At 38.4% G+C, this 21,597-nt stretch overlaps 1 protein-coding gene across 1 annotated transcript; it reads right to left on the bottom strand.

Annotated features, from left to right (window-relative positions):
• Nucleotides 1–12,711: 12,711 nt before the first annotated feature.
• On the bottom strand, nucleotides 12,712–20,625 carry LOC131165033 (cellulose synthase A catalytic subunit 3 [UDP-forming]). The gene is made up of 15 exons (XM_058122663.1): nucleotides 20,216–20,625; nucleotides 19,673–19,889; nucleotides 19,094–19,289; nucleotides 17,807–18,027; nucleotides 17,602–17,719; nucleotides 17,303–17,501; nucleotides 16,875–17,141; nucleotides 16,381–16,726; nucleotides 16,155–16,292; nucleotides 15,694–15,819; nucleotides 15,388–15,600; nucleotides 14,942–15,203; nucleotides 14,276–14,478; nucleotides 13,755–14,105; nucleotides 12,712–13,655 (listed from the first exon to the last, which is right to left on the bottom strand). The coding sequence occupies exons 2-15, from the start codon at nucleotides 19,694–19,696 to the stop codon at nucleotides 13,071–13,073; spliced, it is 3,249 nt and encodes a 1,082-aa protein (XP_057978646.1). The 5' UTR covers nucleotides 19,697–19,889; nucleotides 20,216–20,625; the 3' UTR covers nucleotides 12,712–13,070.
• Nucleotides 20,626–21,597: the final 972 nt, after the last annotated feature.

Below are 21,597 nucleotides of genomic sequence, written 5' to 3'. Positions count from 1 at the left end.
AGGTGCAAATCTTAGAAGATCTATCAAAGTCTTCTTAGGATAGACTTATTAATAAAGTCCCCTAAGAATACTCAAGGTTTAGCTCCCAAAGATAATACAACAATCAAATATGAATGAGAGAGCAAACCTTACTAAATAAACACACTCAATCGACTTACAGAGGGTTTATGAGATCGAAGAAGGTAAGCATGAGTGAATAGGGCTTGAAAATGAGTATTATAGGGTTTTGGTTTTTCAAAGAATTTTCCCTAATCAAAGTGGCTAATCACCCTTACTCTTTGCAAATGAAGACATATAGGCAAGGGAGAAAATATGACCGTTGGGGACCTATAGGGTATTATTAGAAAAGTTTAATGGAGTTTAATGCATTTTAACCCTGTTTAGAAAAATATTAACCACGGTAAAAATGGGAACAACCCGAGAGGTCTGGTCGACCAAAAGTGGTTCGGTCGACCAAGACTCAAGTAGCTCGGTCGACCGGGAGCATTTTGAACTGAGTGGTCGGTCGACCGGAAAAGGGCGATTTTCAAAAAAACCGCGGTTCGGTCGACCGAGGCCTTTTTGAACTGCTCGGCTCGGTCGACCGGGTTGTTGGGAATTTTCCCAAGACCCTTCAGTCGACCAAGTCGTTGGAATACAATTTTGGTCGGTCGACCGGGAGGTCAAAATGTTGACTCTCAGGGTGTTCGGTCGACCGAGGTCAAATGACCTATAAGGGGTCGGTCGACCGGAACCGGGTCAAATAGTTGACCCGGACCGATTTCGGTCGACCGGGCCAATTTGAACTGAGTTGGCCGGTCGACCGAAGGTGCACCAAGTGTGCATTTCGATCCCTTCTTGCAACATAAAAACCTTATTCAAGTGCCTATTACATACAAGTGCAAAGGTGAGTGTCCTAAGGTCACTTGGGGTCCAATTTTGAAGACACCGAAAAAGTCCGGTGTCGGTCGACCGAACACCTTAGGTCTTTCTATGGTTCGGTTTGAGCTTACAAAGTAAATCATTCATGTGATGTGTGTGAGCTTATTACAAACCGAAAAACCCTAATTACTATTACAGACAATTTCACTGGAAAATATTATAATTAAGAGTTTATGAAATTGTCTTCAAGCCTTTCTTACTTTGTGCACATCTTGATCTTATCATTCTTGATTCCTGCACAAAAACTCAACTACTCATTAGATACAATGAGTATTTGTCATAATCAAAACCGGGCGTGACCAATAAGGTCGACAACCTCCCAAATCGTGAGGTGGAGTTTGCGATAGAGTTGCTGCCTGGCAAGACAACGATCTCTAAAGCTACGTACCAGATTGCTCCAGCGGAACTTCGAGAGTTGAAGGAGCAGTTGCAGGAACTACTGGTGTAATAACCCTAAAAAGGGTTATAGAAGATTAGTGGAATGATTCCAAAAAAAAAAAAAATTAAATAATAATTAACTAATTAATTAATCGAATTTAAAAGAAAAAGGAAAAAAATTAATTAAAATTTTTTTTATTTTTATTAATAAAATATATTATTATTAATTAAATATTATTATTATTATTATTATTATTATATTTATCCTCCTGAAGCTTCAGGAGATTTCAATTTGATTTCTTCTTCTTCTTTACTTTTTCTTTTCTTTTCTTCTTTTCCTGCAATGCAGGACTCTCTCTCTCTCTCTCTCCTCACGTTCTCTCTCCCTCTCTCCTCAATTTCATGACGGATTTTTACCCGATCGAAAATTTGAAAATACCACTGGACTCCATTCGCCGCTGCCGTCATTTCTATCAGAGCGGATCGGTGGTAGGAGTGGCGTAGGTGTATTCCATAGGGTAAGTCATTTTCTCCTTTTTCTTTAATTTCTTGAAAAATATAAGACCAATTGACAAACGAACACCACCATGAGAATTTAGGGATGATTCTCTACAAGTCTAGTGGAACAGAATTTTTGTGGGGGTGTCAGGCCAAAACCCCAAACTTGGGATGTGGGGGTTATTAAGGGGCTTATTTTTAATTAATTAGCATTAATTTAGAAATTCTAAAATAATGAGCATCTGGGGCTAAAGTAGGATTTCTAGAATTTAGGGCTCGGATGAGCACCGCGGGTGTAATTTTGGGACCCGCAAGCAAAATTTAGAAAATTAAGTGGGGATGTTAAATAATAGTTTAAATATTAATTTGAGTTATATGGAGCCTAAGGAAGTTACATGGGTATTATTTTGAAAAAATAGATTAATTAATTAATTTGGAGAAAATGTAAATTGTAGGAGTTGAATTTCGGGCGCCAAGGGCATAGAATTTGGGATTCTAGCGAGACTCTCAGTAAGTCAGGTAAAGGGAATAAATTATAGCAGTATTTTTAGAATTATTATTTGAATGAATATGTGAAAATGAGCATATGATATTTTGTCTGAAAATTATTATGATATAAATATCAAATAAATTGTGTGGCATTTGAGTAATTGTAAATGGTGATATTTTGGAGTGTAAAATATAATAATGTGGTATTTATTTGTGAGTAGAAATTATGTGCATGTCAAATGAGAATTATTGATGTGATTAGTGAGAAATAATGAAATATAGTATTTATATGTGAGTGGAAATGTTTTGCCTGAAAAATGAGATTTTATGAATTACAGATATTGGAAAATTACGTGAAATATGATATATGATATTACGAGATGATGAAATGCGCACAGAAAATGATGAGAATATTTATATTGAACTGAATTGTGATATACTGGAATATAATTGATGAAATGTCAATACTGCATAATGATTGCGGGTATGTGATGGTAAACCCTGTTGGATGGTTATGATATTGAGTACGGTACCGTTGCGAGTGGTGTTAGTGCAACCACACGGACTCTTGGAACGTGTGGCGTGACAGTCGACTGTGCCATTGTGTAGGGTTGTTGGGCCCCCTGAGTCCGGATCAGGGTATTAGGCCGACCAGTCGTACTACAAACGCGATATGTGATATGATATTTGATCTAACCGGGTCGGCCAACCGCGGTTAGATCCAGCCTTCGGGCCGCACAACCTTGACCATGGGGGGAAGCAAGGCTTGTATAGAAAGATCCTCAGGATGGCCATGAGTTACAGACGCGATGTTGGTATTTGATACCGAGGATACTCATGAGCCGAAAAGTAAAGTGGAAATGAAAAGTGAAAGAATGATAAAATTGGTTAAAATGAGAAATGAAAGAAAGAATGGAAATTGAGAAATAAAGAATGATAAAATTGAGAAATGGAACAATGTGAGTTAATAATGTAAATAATTAAGGCGAAGTGAAACTCTCCGCCTGAGGGCTTACTGAGTAAGGTGAGTGCCCTGATAGGTATCAGATGTGGCCATACCCGGCTGCATAACGTGTTAGGGCAAAAGGAAGCTATCTATATGGGCGGGTAATCTTCCCTATTCTCAGGAACTTCGTAGGTAAATATGTGTTGGAAATCATTGAATTTGATAAATGATTTTAAAGCTTATAAAAGCTTGTGTTGTATATTTATATGATTATGAGAATGTGTATATCAGTGTATTTTCTCACATGAAATGGTGATTTGAAAAGTAAAGTATATTATAATTGTACTCATTTGGCCACACACTGTAAATAATCTATTCCTTCTTACTGAGATGTGTCTCACCCAAATTATCTAAATTTTTCAGAGGACAGAGATAGGCCAGGTAGTAGAGCTCCGTGATCATAGAGAGTTGAGACCTTGAGATACAGGGTGAGTTTTGACTAGGGAGGTGTGGTTCCCTAGGGTTGTATTATTTTTGGGTATGAGATAGTATTGTGTATTTATGTATGTTGATACTCTGGGTATTGTATTCTAATTGATGTGTATATACTGTCTTCCGCTGTTAGGTTGTTTAATAAAATACTTTTTACCCGGTACCCAATGCGGATCGGGTCGTATGAATGATAGTAGGATTGTTGACATAGCCGATTAATGGATTTATGACGTGATTATTTATTATTGAAAAAAATTTGTATGAAAATCGGGGCGTCACAACTGGACCAGGGTTTTATTCGACCGAGTGTTTCACCTTGGGGAGCTCCAGTATTATTTGTGAAGAAGAAGGATGGATCGATGCATATGTGCATCGACTATCGTGAGATCAACAAAGTGACGGTGAAGAACCGTTACCCTTTGCCTCATATAGATGATCTTTTTTACCAGCTGCAGGGAACTCAGGTCTTTTCGAAGATCGACCTACAGTTGGGGTATCATCAGGTGAGGGTTAGATCTGAGGATGTAGCAAAGACCACTTTCCGAACCAGATACGGTCACTATGAGTTTTTGGTCATGCCTTTTGGGTTGACAAATGCTCCGATAGTATTCATGGATCTGATAAACAGGGTTTTCCATGAGTATCTAAATCAATTTGTAGTGGTATTCATTGATGACATTCTGGTATACTCGAGGAGTATGAAAGAGCATGTGGAACATTTGGGGTTAGTATTACAGATTCTGCGGGAGAAGATATTGTATGCTAAGCTGAAGAAGTGTGAGTTCTGGTTGAATCAGGTCACGTTCTTAGGCCATGTGGTGTCTGAGGGCAGTATCTCGGTTGATCCTAGCAAGATCGAAACTGTAGTCGACTGGGCTAGATCGAAGAATGTGCAGGAGGTTCGGAGTTTTCTAAGACTGGCGGGTTACTATCGTTGCTTCGTGGAGGGATTCTCTAAATTGTCTAGACCTCTGACACGGTTGACTAAGAAAGGAGTGGAGTTTAACTGTACTAGTGATTGCGAGCAATGTTTTCTCGAGTTGAAGCACCGACTGGTTACTGCTCTAGTATTGACCATTCCTTCGGGGGATGGCGATTTTGTGATTTATAGCGATGTGTCCCTAAAGGGTTTGGGGTGTGTGCTTATGCAATAGGGTAAAGTGGTAGCTTATGTTTCGCGACAACTTAAAGAGTATGAGATGAATTATCCTATGCATGATTTAGAATTGGCTGATGTTGTTTATGCCCTTAAGATCTGGCGACACTACCTATATGGTGTTCAGTGTGAGATTTTCACAGACCACAAGAGCCTCAGGTACTTTTTTACGCAAAATAAGCTGAATATGAGGCAAAGGCGGTTGCGGGAGTTGATTAAGGACTACGATTGCACGATCAGTGATCACCCGGGGAAGGCTAATGTGGTAATGGATGCGTTGAGTCGGAAGTCAGAATATGCAGGAGTAACTGCAGTTGTAGCTCAGCATCATGTTAGGCGAGATCTGGAAAGCCTTGACGTAGAATTGGTGTCTAGTGATCATCAAGCTTTCATTGCTAGCTTGGTGGTCCAACCGACCATGTTTAAGCGTATTAAAGTCGTGCAGGCTAGTGATGCGGAATTAGCTGAGATTGTAAAGAAAGTGCAGCAGTGTTTAGCTGCAGATTTTAACATCTCTGACAGAGGTGTGTTGAGGTTTGGGACCAAACTGTGTGTTCCAAATGATGATGAGATCAGAAGGACGATTCTGGGGGAAACGCATCGTTCTCTATATACCGTACATCCGGGTAGTACGAAGATGTATCAGGATTTGCGCGAGTCCTTCTGGTGGAGTGGTATGAAGAGGGATATTGCTTGGTTTGTGGAACAGTGTCTAACGTGTCAGCAGGTGAAAGCTGAACATCAGAAACCAGTAGGGCCGTTGCAATCTTTGCCTATTCCAGTATGGAAATAGGAACATATTTCCATGGACTTTGTTTCCGGATTACCGCCAGCGCTTCATGGGCAGAATGCTATTTGGGTAATTGTGGACAGGTTGACAAAATCTGCTCACTTTGTCGGGACGAAGGTTAGCTACCCTTTGAGTAGGCTAGCTGATATGTACGTGCATGAGATTGTGAGAATGCATGAGGTACCAATGTCCATTGTTTCAGATCGGGATCCAAGGTTTACTTCTCGATTTTGGAAGAGCTTGCAGGAAGCATTAGGGATGAAGCTTACATTCAGTACAGCGTTCCATCCCTAGACTGATGGACAGTCAGAGAGGACAATACAGATCTTGGAAGATATGTTACGGGCTTGTGTGTTGGACTTCGGTGGTAGTTGGATTCAGTTTCTACCACTAGTGGAGTTTGCCTATAATAATAGCTTCTAGGCCAGTATAGGAATGGCACCGTTCGAGGCTTTGTATGGTCGGAGGTGTCAATCTCCTTTGTATTGGGATGAAGTCGATGAACGTCAGGTCTTAGGACCTGAACTCGTGCAGCAGGCGTCTGAGAAGGTAGGTTTGATCCGGGAGAGGATTAGATCAGCTCAGAATCTGCAGAAGAGTAACGCGGATGTTCGCCGCCGTGAGTTGGAGCTCGAGGTAGTGGGTAAAGTATTCCTTAGAATCGCTCCGATGAAGGGAGTGATAAGATTCGGAAGGAATGGTAAGTTGAGCCCGAGGTATATTGGACCATTCGAGGTCATTGAGCGAGTGGGTCCGTTAGCCTACAAAGTTGCACTACCCCCAGCACTCTCGAGGGTCCACGATGTGTTTCACGTATCCATGCTGAGAAGGTACGTATTGGATCCATCTCATGTTATCAGTTATGATGAGTTGGAAGTCAGGGATACTTTAGCGTATGAGGAGATACCTGTTCAGGTTCTGGACCGTAAAGTTCAGAAGCTTCATACCAAAGAAATACCATTGGTGAAGGTATTATGGTAAAACCACAAGGTTGAGGAAGCTTCTTGGGAACTGAAAATTGAAATACACTAGAAGTATCCGCAGTTGTTCTGAGTAGTACTTGGATAGCAGGGCGGTATGAGTATGTATGTATGTAAACCTCTGTTATCATATTAGTATTTAGTGGTTAGTCTCTGGGAGGGTCCTGTGGTATCGTAGGCTCCCGAGACTGTGTATGTATGTAACCACGGTATTCCTCTGCCATAAGTGAAGGAGTGTATGTATGTATCGTAACGGGGCTGCGTATAAATGGCCACCATTTCACCTCAGAGTATGTATGTATGGATTGTGATGGGGCTATGCTGTAATGGCCGCCAGTTTCGCTCTATAGTGGTACGTATGTGTGATGTTATGTATGAGTATGTGAATGAGAGATGGCAAATTTCGAAGACGAAATTTTTGTAAGGAGGGGAGGTTGTAAGAACCCGAACCGTGAGACGTGGGTTTATTATGTAAAAGAGGGGTAAAAATGGAATTCTACAGACTTCGTCGACGAAGCCATAATTCGTCGACGAAGGTAAAAGACTTCTCATCGACGAAATTCAGAGGTTCGTCGACGAGAAAAAGCTGAGAGGTCTGGAAAGTTGGAAATATCAGGATTCGTCGACGAAATCGCTGTCTCAACGATGAAATTTCTGAAGACCTCGTCGACGAAATCCCTCAGGTCAAAGGTCTATAAAAAGGGATATTTTGATTGCTTTAGAGCTAAGTTTCCCCAAATGCTCTCTCTCTCTCTCTAGAACTCTCCTTACACACTCTCTCTCTAGTTTTGTTTGTCGATCGTTGCCCGGTTTGTAAATCCAAGGTTACTACAAGGATCAGTGAAGGATTCTCTATATTTCTAGTGGATCGAAATTTCGTTTCGGAGGATTTCGGGTTTCAGGCTAAAATCGAGGTAAGGCTCGATTTTCATTTCTGATTCGGTATATGTGTAGTAGTACGGATTGTAAGCATGTACTGTACTGTGATTTGTAGGTTTTGGAGTCTCAGTTTGTAGTTTTGAGGACCGTAGAGTTCGTAGTTGGAATTCGGGTTAAGGTAAGGGGATTCTGTTTATATCAGTTCATTTTTGAAATTGGGATCGGTAAGCTTGTAGGCTACGATCGTATGTATGTTTTGACTACTTATTTGGGGAAATCTATCAGGTAAAAATGCAAGATTTTGGCTTACAGTTTTCAGAAAAATTGGAGATTTCGGTTATCATCTCTACTTTGATTGGAAAACTGTTTGTTACGTTGAAACTGTATCATTGAGGTGACCATAATCCATATTTGCATAAATTGTATACTTGAATTTGTAAACGATATGATTTGCCGTAAACCAAATAAGTGTGGTATGTATGGTTGTATGTATTTGTTCCAGATATTTGTAAAACAGCTATGTGACGATTTATTACCGTACGCTGAAATGTATAGGAACACGAGTTCCAAAATGATTCCGGGGATTTGTAAAACAGCCATGTATCGGTTAACTACCATGGGCGAGAGTGGCCGACTCTATATCCGGGGTGTGAAATATCACCAGTATGTTTTGGCTGGTCACCGAAGGGTGTGTTCTACACCGTATGTAGCAATGTAATCACTGTGTGCCTAGGTCGTCGCAGCGTAGTTGTGCATGTGGCAATGTAATCGTTGTGAAACTAGGTGACCTTGTGTAGTTGCGTATGTAGCAATGTAATCACTATGGGCCTGAGTCATCGCTTCGTAGTTGCGTGTGTAGTAATGTAATCGCTGTGAGACTAGGTGACCTTGTGTAGTTGCGTATGTAGCAATGTAATCACTATTGGGCCTGAGTTGTCACATTGTAGTTGCGTATGGAGCAATGTAATCACTATTGGGCCTTGATAGTCGTAGCATAGTTGCGTATGTGGCAATGTAATCACTGTGAAACAAGGTGACCTTGTGTAGTTGCGTACTAGTGTGACGACACTGACCGTATGTATGTATGTATGTATGTATGTTTTGGGTATCGTATGTACTGGAATTTTTTTTGTGAAAATACTGGAACTGTATGGAACTATATGTATATGTATGAAACTGTTCGAATTGTTTCAAACTGTATCGTATTTTGTAGTGTTATGAGGTATGTAAAATAGCACTGGTATGTCACACACTGATATAAACTGTTTTCTACCTTACTAAGAGGTGTGGTCTCACCCCGAATGTACGTACAATGTTTTTCAGGTCCTTCAGGTAGCGGTAAGTAGCATCCTAGCGTCCGGAAGCAAGGGGTGTCGTAGTTACTGCTAGTACCTTTTAGGTACGAGTTTTGGTATCCAGGTTGTCAGGATAGTTTGTAGACACCTGGGGTACGTGTTGTAATTATAGGAATGTATGTCATAGTTTATATAGACTCTGGTATGATTTTGTTATATATAAAAGACCGTATTTCGCTGCGTATCTGATGAGTATGGATTGGTATAAGTATGTATATAGGGCAACCGTGTACCCCACGAGGTCGGACCCTCTTATTTGTATTGTATCATGTATGTTTAAATTGATATAGAGACAGGTTACGTTACTCCAATTCATCCCCGAGTCCCATTTCCGGGTTCGGGGCGTGACATAGCGTTTGGTCTATTTTTTGATTAATTATGTGTGCATGCATGTATGATTATCTAATTTAATTAAAATACTAACACGTGCTGAAATTATATGGATCCTTATGTATGCATTCGACGTACTTAATATTTTATCATAGGTAACGCGTTTGATGTGTGGAGTCATTTTAGCTACAAATGTGCAATGGATATAGTCTATTTCAATGTTTATTGAAAGCAACTGGAGAATTGGCAAGAGGAGCAAGTTCACCTTCTACTCTTCCTATGCGAGAGAGGCAAATCCTCAACACCCGCTCTCCTTCTCGGATAACCTTCAACTGTGACACCCTAGTTTTATATATATACAATCAAATATCTCTGATACCATAATAATAATAAAGTCAACCAAGTCAACCTGGACCCAAAGTGGGATAACGAGGATACATCTGTCCATATTCATGTTTTATCTATATAGCGGAAAATATAACACAATTAAACTTTACGTACAATGCCATAGTACTACTGTTTCCCAAAAATATACATACTGTGTAACGACCAAAAAAAATTAATTTAAAAAAATTATTATTAATAATTAATTAATTATTAAAAAATTAATTAAATTAAAAAATTTGAGGATTATGTATGTGTGTGTGTGTGTGTGTATATATATATATACATATATACATGCTTAAATACATATATGAGGAATATATATATATACATATAAGTATATCATAATTGATGTTTCCTAAGCTTGAACAAGCTTCAGGAAGACTTCTTCTTTCCTGCGAAGACAACAAAGAGCCCCAGCCTGCGTCCACTTTCTCTTTCTCACTCCTTTGTTCACTTCACTCTCTCTCCTTAATTTCTCAGCAAATATTCGGTCGATCAAAAATCCATTGACAGTGATGTTTTTTAGCAGAGAAACTGGAACTCAGAATTAAAACTTGAGGGTTAAGTTGATTTGGAGATAAGCCGGTCCTCTCAATAAGCAAAAAATAAATTATTATTAGTGTGTGGCGATGAGTTTCAGTATATCATATCATGTTTATAAATATTAATTTAACAGAAGTATCGTAAAAATTTGTACTCATATCCACAAACATATATATATATATATATATATATATGTAACCATATACTTTTCTCGAAAAGATAATCATGCTCAATAAATATCTCTGTGTATAAAATAACATATCTGTCAAAACTTAATCACATGAGTATATCGCGTCTGTAATGAGGAAACTCATTCATATAATCGTCATGTAATAACCCCACGTGACCGGATTGTGCAACCCAAAGGCTGGACTTAACCCTGGTTGGCCTACCAAGCTAAGTCAAAATATCTCGTCTATAGGACGATTGGCCCACCGCAGCCTCGTCCGGACCCAGGGGCAGTCAACATCTCTCTGAAGGTCCAATCGACTTCCATTGCCAACACGCTCCTCGAGTTGTGTAGTTGCACTAACTCAATCACTAGCAACGGTACCGTGCTCTCATATCATTAACCAATCGGGTTCTCATTTCCATCACTCATTATTCATATAAGTTTATTTTCAAAAATTCTCACTTCTCATAAATATGCTCAAGCTCATGAGTATTCATGTGTATGTATCACATCTCGTCTGTAACTCATGGCTCATTTCTCATAAACACGCTCCAGCTCATGAGTATCCATGTGTATGTATCATATCTCGTCCGTAACTCATGGTTGTTCATCATATTTGTAAGTATAAAACTATCGCGTCGGTGTATTTCACAAATCATCATATCATATCTAATAAAAACATGTCTGTATATAACTCATATCATCATATCCATGTAAAACATATCTATTCACATCCCATATCAACATAACCTTTTATATCTCAACAAAAATCACATTACATCATATAATATAATTCACAGATTTATTTTTCAGTAAACAAAATCCTTTCTCATGCCACACAAATTTTCCGTGATATTTAACAATATTATTATCCAATAACACATTGGATAGTTCCAAAACTATTATTTCATATCTACCTGATAAGTGAGAAAAACCACATATAATATTTTCATATTATATTTTGATTTAATCAATTAAATTTCCCAAAAGTCCTGATATAATTTATTCCTCTTACCTAATATCTTAAGAGAACGTTCGCAGGGATCCCAAATCAGCGCCTGCGATGGTCGCATGAAACCTTGTATTCCAAAAATCCTAACTTTATCAGTTCAACCCTAAAATGCCTAACATCCTGACATTCTCGAGTCCACACAAATCAGATAACAAATTTACCTTAAAAACAATTTTCTTACCCTAATTTTGGAGTGGTGTCTGAGATTCTCAAAACTCATATCTGCCCTAATTAAATTGACGAGGATTGCCACTAGGCCTTGAATACGAAGTCTGATCGTCAATTTGGGGTTTTTGGAGTGAGAAAATGAGGAGAGAGAGAGAGAGAGAGAGAGAAAGAGAGAGAGGGTCTTCGTAGGCTAGAGAGAGTTTCAAAATTTCCTTAAAAAAATGACTTGCAGCCTATATATAGTGTTCTGTCTCATAGCAAAACCGTCGACGATTTTCTTGGGGGTCTATGAAACCATCGAAGGTTTGGTCTTTAACCAAACCGTTATTAATTGTTTTGCTTTTTACTTGGTCGCAATAACTCAAAACCGTCAATAGTTTTCTAAGCTCCCACAAAATCGTCAACGATTTAGTCTTTACCAAACCAAATTACTCTTTCCATAATTATTTTATTAATATCATTTTCTAGATCTCTACAGCAACCATTACGAATACGAGAAAGATGACGAGATCGAAACACAGATCAAGTCACTAATGAATATATCACGTGCATTACATGTGACCTTACGTGAATAATATTTTCTATAATTATAAATTAAATATATATTATCATGATTTAATTCATAAATATGAATGTACAAATATTTGAAGTTAATTATAAAAACTATATTTATCTTAAACTATACATACAAAAAGCATATACGTGGATTCCACTAGGATACTACATTGATATATGAACAAAAAGTATTAGTAGTAAAACTTAAGACTTAGTTTTTGTTGTTGCAGTTATATTTTTCCTTTCATTGTATCATTCATTTTATGAAATCTAAATAAGTGATTTAGAGAGAACTGTGAGAATGACACTATACTTTTTATCAAATTTGATTGCAGTTATATTTCTCTTTGTTAACTTTTTTCCACCATGAAGATAAAATTTCCTCAAACAGAAGCCACACAAGTACTTACAAGGTCAAGTGACAATGAGCATAAAATTAGTAGAATTAGAAATGTTTAATATTCACCATCTATTTTAATATCTAATCCATTTTCAAATCAATAAAAAACAGGGGGGGTGGAGGGGGATGGAATTTCGGTTTTGCTTGTAAGTCACTATCATATAAAGACCTCAAATTGAACCACAAGAGAGCCAAATCTCACAAAGAAACACATTCAAACCAACTTCCTAGATAATGGAAAATCTCACATCTCACACGACTCCCGCAAGAAAAGTTTCTACTATTTTCAAATGAGAATGTTACATTACTGGGCGACATTCGCCTTTAACTTTTTTGGAAGAGCACAAGGGGCTAAAAACAAAAGCTTGAGCATGTTCAAATATAACATTAATGTAACAAAACACTGAACAAAATGAATTGATTTTGTATCACCTGCACATAATGTAATCTTCACCAAAACAAGTTTATGCCTGAATAGATACAACAAACACCGGACAACTATGCCAGCTCCCATCCCCCGGGCCATATATCAGCTGGATAAAATTTGAGGTTGAACACCAAGCAGTAAAGAATAATCATATTGAACTTGCATTTTGCTTTTGTATTGGTCTTCCCTGATCTAGCAATTAATTCCACACACCTGGACATCTGGTCCGGTAACCGTTGTAGTGAAGGGATCAACCCGAACCCATAATAACGAGAAGATGGAAGCAAGGAGGACAGACCAAACGACAACAATGGTGGGCGTTCGGTTCTGGCGCCCCATCAACCCCTTCAGGAAGGGATAGAGATGAACAATCACCCAAAAGGCAAAGAATAACTTACCAAAGAGCGGCCCCCAGGACTGGTAACCACTGTTAATGGCATGAGATACCCCTGCAACAACACCCACCAAATTTACTATGAGCAGAGTTGTAGGTGGGATGAGTAGGGTTGTCCATTTGAACATGTAGAGTTCCGCAAAATCCCCATCCTCGTCAGATGCCTTCGAGGTGACAGTGAAGTTGGTGTCAATTCCAGCAAGTACTTTGAGCAGACCTTGGACAACAGCGAAAAGATGGGCTGATACGCCTCCAATAACCCAAAACTGCTCATTTCTCCACCATTCATCGATTCCAACACCGCTCCACCTCATCTCTAGTATGCCAGTTGCAAAGATGGAAAGAAAGAGGGATATAAACCAGATACTGGCAATGTTACTAATCTGCAATAAGAATGAGCCAGGTAAATTATTATCGTGTGCGTGGTTAAACTAAAGGTGCAAAACATGTTACATAGCAACTGCAGTTTGTGATGTACAAACCTGTGGAATAATGAACTTATCGGTGAGCAGACAAATTGCTGGCAGCGTGCAATAAAAGAGAAGAGGAAGCGCGGTGATTGGGTAAATGGTGGTATTTACATATGCAAACCTCTCCAGCCATTTAAGCCTTCCACCATAACCATACCAAATAGGACAGTGCCGACTGAGAAGAATTTCAACAGAACCCAGAGCCCACCGAAGCACTTGGTTTAGACGATCTGAAAGATTAATTGGAGCAGACCCTTTAAAAGCTGGGCGGTGGGGTATGCAGTAAATTGATCGCCAACCACGGGCATGCATCTTGAATCCTGTAAGAATATCTTCTGTAACAGAACCATAAATCCATCCAATCTGTAGAGAATGGCAAATGTTATTGCAGGAACAAATAAAAAACATAGAAATGGCGAGATAAGACAATAAGGTTCAACAAAAACAAAAAGTTATCGCAGAAAAAAAAGCAGAGGAACAATAGTGAAGTCTTATCTTTCAAACAATAAAGAATTAAAACAATGCCAGCATACCTCACTACCCCAATCCGTTTTGTCCTCATATCCACAGCTGATAACATGAATAGCCTCTTTGAGGAGAGTCTCTGGTGTTGCAGACTGAGGAACACCACCATTCTCCATGAGGGTAGAAGCAACAAAAACAGAAGATTGACCAAATCTTTTTTCCAGGCTCATTTGTGACATAAGCAGAGACTTCTCATCATCAAATCCAGCACCTGATTTAGAATTAATATAAAGAAACTCGTCATTTTTTATTGTAAAAACAATTCCAACCCAGGGAAAATTTCCCTCAGTTACTCAACATTACAAGAGTAAAGTTAGTTACCAAATTCACACTCGCCATTACAGCAAAACTACAATTTTATTTATTAAAAGACCCATATTGTCCATAATTAACACCGATAAATATTTGCTACCCATGAAGGAACTGCGCACAACCATGGTGCATATCAAAATGCAATAGTCAAAATTCTAGGAAACATAATGACGTAAAATTCAACTAGCATGTGAGTCAAACTTTCACTTGATTAGGTAAACCACACCATGCCGCACTCAACTAAGCTCTCTAATTCCAAAGATAATCACAATAATTGCCTCTTTTTAACATGAAAATAACAAATAAAGTCATAGAAATATTCAACTTAGCAAGAAAATATGACAGATAACCAACAACTATACCTTCAACCCCCTCTTCTATATCCTCTAAGCTGAAAATTGGCACAGTGGGATCAACATGCTTGCCAGATTTTTTCTTGTCTGAGCCTTTACTTGATTTTGAATTCTTTTTCCGTGACCCGCCACAGCATGAAGACAACAATCCAGGTTTTCTATGCTTAGGTTTGAGAGGGGGTTCGTAACCATACAAAGCTGTTCTATTGAAGACACAACCAGTACCCACATAAACTGGGCCTTGAATGCCATCCAAACCTCTCAAATTTATCTGAAATTAACAAGGTCAAAATGTCAACGAAAAAATAAAAAGAGCAAGTAAAAAATGACAACTAGTTTTATAAATTCATAAATCATTAATGATCAAGATTAGCATTTATGCAGACAGAGTTAAAAGAATTTATGATAATAATATAGAAAAGTATAGGTCATAGCAAAATAAAGAAAAAACTTACGTCAAAGAAAACAGTGTTACGGTTGGCATATCGATCATTTCTATCAATTCCATCAAATCTCTGTGGAAACTGAACATAACAAACTGATTTCCCCAAGTTTGGATCCATCAAAAAACACATGGCCTCCCTTAATGCTTTGCTGTTGTTTATGTAGTGATCACAATCAAGATTCAACAAGAAAGGCCCATTAGTAAGGACTGCAGATACTCGAACCTGGAAGTGTAACATTGACCATTAAGAATAAGATGCCAAAGAATCCTTGAGTAGAGCTGAAGAAGCTGCAATTTATGAATCTTAAATACTCACAAGTGCATTCATAGCTCCAGCTTTTTTGTGATGTTGGAAACCTGGACGCTTTTCACGAGAAACATAGACCAACCGAGGTAGCTCATTTCCCTCAGTGTCAAGACCACCACTCTGACCAAGGAAAACCTGTCAACAATGAAAGAAACCATATTAATGTAATGTCCATCTTGCGGTATCCAAATTACTGAAGGTCCACAGATCAAAATTGATCACAGCACAAACACTTATGACAGTCACATGCCAAAAAAAAAACCAAAGAAAGGAAATAATGACATTGTTCTAAAGAGTCTTATCACATGCCATTGTGCAGTGAAATTGAGCTACTTAAAAATAAATAAATAAATAAAACAGCATTGCATTATATGTGAAAAATATCACACATAGACACATACTTACATTTATAAACACAAATATAAAAATATAAAAAACAATCACATATACCACTACAAAAATGGAGTTACCTGGATCATTCCTGGGTGATCTCTGGTGTTATTACCAGGCCATGGTGTACCATCTTGCATGATCCATCCTTCCTCAGGAACTTTCTGTGCCTTTGCAACAAGCCCATTGACACGAATTTTAAATTCCTCGTATTCTCTCTGGAACACCAATTAGGGTATTAAAATTTTTAAAATTCCACCTAAAGAAAAGAGAAACAAAATTACACTGGCATGTGAAACCCAATACCTTCATAGCTCGACGATCTTTGACAAATGATGGATGAACTTTATCCTTCAAGTAGTCAATCTTCTGGGCGAAGTACCACTCAGGAGCACGCGGCTCAATGCTATACTTCTTGCAGAAGGGAACCCACTTTCTTGCAAATTCTGATGTTTCTGACACAGCCTCAAATGTCAACATGGCAGATCCATCGTCAGATACATAGCAAGAGACCTTGTCAACTGGGTAGTCAACTGCAAGGATGGATAACACAGTATTTGCTGTTACAAGTGGAGGCTCCTTTAGCGGGTCAACAGTACTGACAAAAATGTCAACAGCTGCTAACTGCGAAGGCTCTCCTTCCCGATCATACCTGTCAGCAATATAAACTTATAAATCCAACTTCCATAAATAAGTAAAATTTAAAATTCAGTAACTGCTTAGAAAAATGTATACTGAAACCATAATCATTCTATCACCAAGAAATACCAGAATGGGAAAAAAATTTCAAATTGCATTACCTCAGAGAAAGCCTGTCCAGATATGTTTCACGGTTTACTGGGAGCCATTTAGGGAACTGATCCAGAATCCAAGATATGGCAAACCAAATCTCACAAATCACAGATATCAACCACAAAGGATAAGCATTGGTAACAGGATTTGTTATTCGGTAGTGTAGGAAAATGCAAAGAATAACAAGCCGCAGAACAATGACCATCCTGTAAGGGTTTATCCTAGAAGATGGAACAGAAACCTTCCTAGAGAGAGGCTGGCGAGCTTCATCATTTCTGCATTGCCAAAGGGAAATGAGCATTAAATAGTGATCCTTCAGCAGAGAACTTAACTAGGATTTCTATGAATTTTCAATTGTTCAACAGAAAAATAAATAAATAAACACATGCTCAAGAACAGCTAAAAGATAATGGCATGAAATCAAGTTGGAACCCACAGCAAAGAGTCATCCACAAGAATATCGGTGCTAGCATCAATATCTCCACCTCCCCTGCCTTCAGATGCAGCATGAGTGCTTAATGGAACCACATTCTTCTCCTGCTTCATCTTCCAACCATCAACTCTCTCCTTCCAAGCCACATTCCCCAGCCCTGGAGAACTGAACTCCCTCGCAGGATCCACAACCCTAATATTAGCTGTGCAAAATACAAATCAGCAGGAAATTCTCATCAATATCAAAAAGCAAAACGCAAGGGCACGAACTATAAAAGGGAGAAGAGGGGAGAAGGGGAATACGTGATTGATTAACATCTGCTGCATATGGAAGTGGATGTACACGCTTTCCTCCGCCGCCGACTCCAGGAGATGCCATAGAGAGACGCTCAGGTGATGCTGCAGACAACTCTCCCGAGACCTAAAGGCAAAGCAACAAGCAAAAGATTAAAGAAACACGATATCTTACTGAAGTGGAGAGCAGCATGTTAGAAGTGTGTTGGCCTACCTCTTGTCCACTGGTGAGCAGCGGGATGTGGTTGTGAGAAACCTCTTTATCATAGTTTGGAGCACCTAAATCCTCCCCTCGTCCATATGTCATATGCCAGCTCAACATTCGCTCTTCAATCTTCTGCTTCTGGTTTTGAGCTTCTGAAGAGTAATTTAAATCGCTAGCACCATCATCAGCATCACCATCCTCTTCTCTATCACCAAGAATAGCTGGACTTCCTGTAATCCACCAAAAACACAATTTTATGTGTGCACTGACAAATTCAGATATGAAATGTTAGACATTGCCAGCACTAACTCAATGGTCAGCATGACAAAGAAAACTTGCGTAAAAGAAGATTGTATACCAGCAATATAACCAAAACATGGCTATAATACTGGACATTATTTTTTTAATGAAAAATAAAGAAAGAATGTACAACAAGGAGATAAGACATCCTCCTATGAGAAAATGAGAACAAAAAAGAAAAAAGTACAATCAAAATTATGCTGCCTACCAATATCCCTAAATCCAAAAAAGACGCCCTTTTAAAACATCGAGCTACAAAACACCAAAGCTACACCAAATAATGAATCTCTTCCCAATACAAAGAACCCAAGGCTTTCGTCGTAAAAGAAACTGCAAAAGCTTACCATTCCACAAAATCAAACCATCTCCATGACCCCACCCTCCCAAACCCTGTAAAAGAACTGTGACCTTCTTCCCAATAAAAGTATGCACATTCCATTTCCAAACAAATTCTGGAGCTATGAAAACATAAGATAGACACATCCAGAGATAATGCCATCAAATACCTCCTACTCTACAACAAGTTGTAGGTCTAAACTCCCTTTAGAACAATCAAACTAATTAAAATATTTATTTTGGAGGGGATTTTGGCTTCCAAAATACAATAATGAAGTGAAAGGGGCGTACAGGTTCTAGTCATGCTCGAAATAAGAGTTGCAATTTAGACCTCTGCTGAATCTAAATACTGGATAGCATTTAAAATCCAAAAAATAAAAAATAAAAGGAATGATTTACAATAGTAAAACAGTGTGTGCTGTGCAACTGTGGGAGCAAAATTAAAAAACAACTCCATGTATGTAATATGTGCATGCACTACTTGTTATCTTCTCTGACAAGTCACAAACTATTAAACTAGTGAATGACATACAAGTATACAACAGAATCAGCTTCTAAACATACTACGAAAAAATGCCATGTTTCTTTGTCAAAATGTTAAATTTACCAATGACATTTAAGTGAGCAGGTGCAGGAACAAAGTTTACATATATAACAAACCTTTGTGCCTCTTGTATCTGGTCTTGCACTGAGGGCAAGATTGATTCCCATCTTTTCGCTCATACTCATAGCATGGCCTGCACACAGGAAATGCACAGACATCGCAGGCAACAAACGGCTCACCATCAACAGCCTTCCCAACATTATCACCACAGATCTGGCAGACCTGACCACCAAGGTTCTTCAAGGATTTTGCCTGATTAACAAAGTTTCAGAGTTCATAATATTTAAGAATTGAACTATGCATTTCAGGGAAAGAAGAAAATGTAACTAATTGTTATCATCCAGTAGCTCCATAATTCCAAAGCATGTTAAATTTCAATAGCTTAAGGCATAACGGGGAAAAGTTTTAAGTAACGATTCACGTCCAGTAGCTCAATAATTCCAAGCACACTAAAAACACCCTAAAAAATAACAAAGAATTGTTATAGAAGATATCAGTCAAATTTCAACAGTCGAATGAATCGGACGCTCTTTTTTGTTAGAAGAAAGATTAAATATTTGAGTCATCGTTGATTCTAAGAAAACGAATGCCTTCACCCCAGCAAATCAAAGATTCAAGATTTTATTTTCTCTTACCCCATTTTCTCCTTCTGAATCCATTGGCACACACTTCTCTTCGCTCAGATGTGAACCACGGATCAAACTGATGCTTCAGTGTTACCCAGATCTAAGCCTTATCAGCATGCTCCAACAGTGAAAACTTCAGAATCTGCCTTTCACGGTCTTTTGACTTAAGAAGAAGTGTCTTCCCTTCAAAATACTCAATCGACAGGGTGGATCTGCGCGTGAAAACCTGCGGAGAGAGAGAGAGAGAGAGAGAGGATGGATTCAGACCGTCTCTTTCAACAAGTATTCTCCACAGTCTAAGCGCTTAAAGGACTGTTTGATCGCAGGGAAAATGCAGGAAACTTTGATCGCTTGAACCTAAAATCGAACGACTAAGCTCGGTGAAACTGACTCTCTGTCATCGTCTCGAAGACTTTAAAATAAAAAAAAATTGGCACTTCACTTCGTCTTTCGTTTCCCACACTTTCCCAGCAGCCAAACAGAGACGAATATGAAATAATAGACTTGCTCGGACTCCAACAAAATTCAGCGAAAATGAAAAGCGACGAGTACCTCAAACCAAAAGCAAAAAAAAAATCCGATCTTTGACGTCGGACAACGCGATCGATCTCCAGAATTCCCGAAAGAGCTTAATCGAAACCGCCGGAAATCGAGAATGAACGGACAAAATATCTCCCAGATTTCACGCAAATACTTTCCAAATAAGAGAGAGAGAGAGAGAGAGAGAGAGAGAGAGAGAGAAATTTATAGCTTAGGAGAGAGAGCGTCGACTGTGATCTGATCTTCTCAGTGGCTTTCTCTCTGTGTCTCTCCCTGCCCGCTATATGGATAGCTGTACACAGCGAATAGAAAAATTGGCTTGAAAGGGACGAAAGCGACTCCGCAGCTGTGAGCTATCAGGCACGAACTCACTCCACCGACGCTCACTCTGAGAGAGAGAGAGAGAACAATCTGCACTTCCCTTTTCTGCCCTTTTTACCGTGGATATATGTAAGCTAATTACTGCTGACGCTGTAACTGTAACAGTAATTTTTAAATTTTAAATTTTAAATTTTAAATGGGTAAAAATGACAGCCTGTGGGTTGGTCAAAGTTGTCTGCATAATCCGGCCGTCGCTGGAATTACCTGCCAAATGGCAAGTGGTAATTTTACTTTACTAATTTGGTATGGATAGGGGTGTAACTCTATTGTAATTCGAATAAATTTAGTTCTATTTGCCTTTGAGTTTGCATAGTTTAGTGAATCAAATTTGAGATTAATATTATTATTTACTCATTAAGTTTTTATTATTTTATTATTATATTATATAATTTATGTATAGTATATATTATCTTTATAATTAAAACAATAATAATAACAAGTCTTAAGTCTCACTAAATACGATCCACTGCATGAATTCTTATTAGTCAATTCACTTAATCCAAAACATTTTCCTCTATTAAATTATTCTCATTACATCATTTCAAGTAATTTTAAGTTTACCTCTATCCCTTTGTATGTCAAAAATTATAAATAATTCATTATTTCACACAAGTAGTCTATTAGGCCTGTGTTTTGAATGTCCAAACCATCTAAGTTGGTCCTCCTTTATCTTGTTTTCAACTGGTGTTATGCCTAATTTTTTGCGTATATATTCATTTCTTATTTTATCTTTTAATGTTAAACCAGTCACCCACCTTAGCATACGCATCAAAGACTGGAGAAGTCAAAGTCAAAGAACTTATTATGAAAAGCCTACTCCACCAAGTCTTTTATCAGAATAATCTAATGATTTGCTTCCACAAAGAAACTTCCAAGGAAATGAAATTCATGAATAGAGAATTGATGGTCTTACAGAACATCAACTTCATTCCTTTTTACATCAAATGGCTATGACAGCAACTGCCTACAAACTACATTCACATAAGGCCACTGAGGAACAAATAGTTTCTCTT

The sequence above is a fragment of the Malania oleifera genome, chromosome 9 (assembly GCF_029873635.1).
Source record: "Malania oleifera isolate guangnan ecotype guangnan chromosome 9, ASM2987363v1, whole genome shotgun sequence".
Taxonomy (NCBI): Eukaryota; Viridiplantae; Streptophyta; class Magnoliopsida; order Santalales; family Ximeniaceae; genus Malania; species Malania oleifera.
This window is presented reverse-complemented; position numbering and strand designations above follow the sequence as displayed.

Excerpts from the sequence above, each read along its gene's own strand:
- LOC131165033 (XM_058122663.1), bottom strand. The coding sequence starts at position 19,696 with ATGGATTCAGAAGGAGAAAATGGG. Across the intron at positions 17,142-17,302 it reads CTTGTGGATGACTCTTTGCT|AAATGATGAAGCTCGCCAGC; the intron begins GTGGGTTCCAAC and ends TTGGCAATGCAG. Across the intron at positions 14,479-14,941 it reads TATAGAAGAGGGGGTTGAAG|GTGCTGGATTTGATGATGAG; the intron begins GTATAGTTGTTG and ends ATTCTAAATCAG.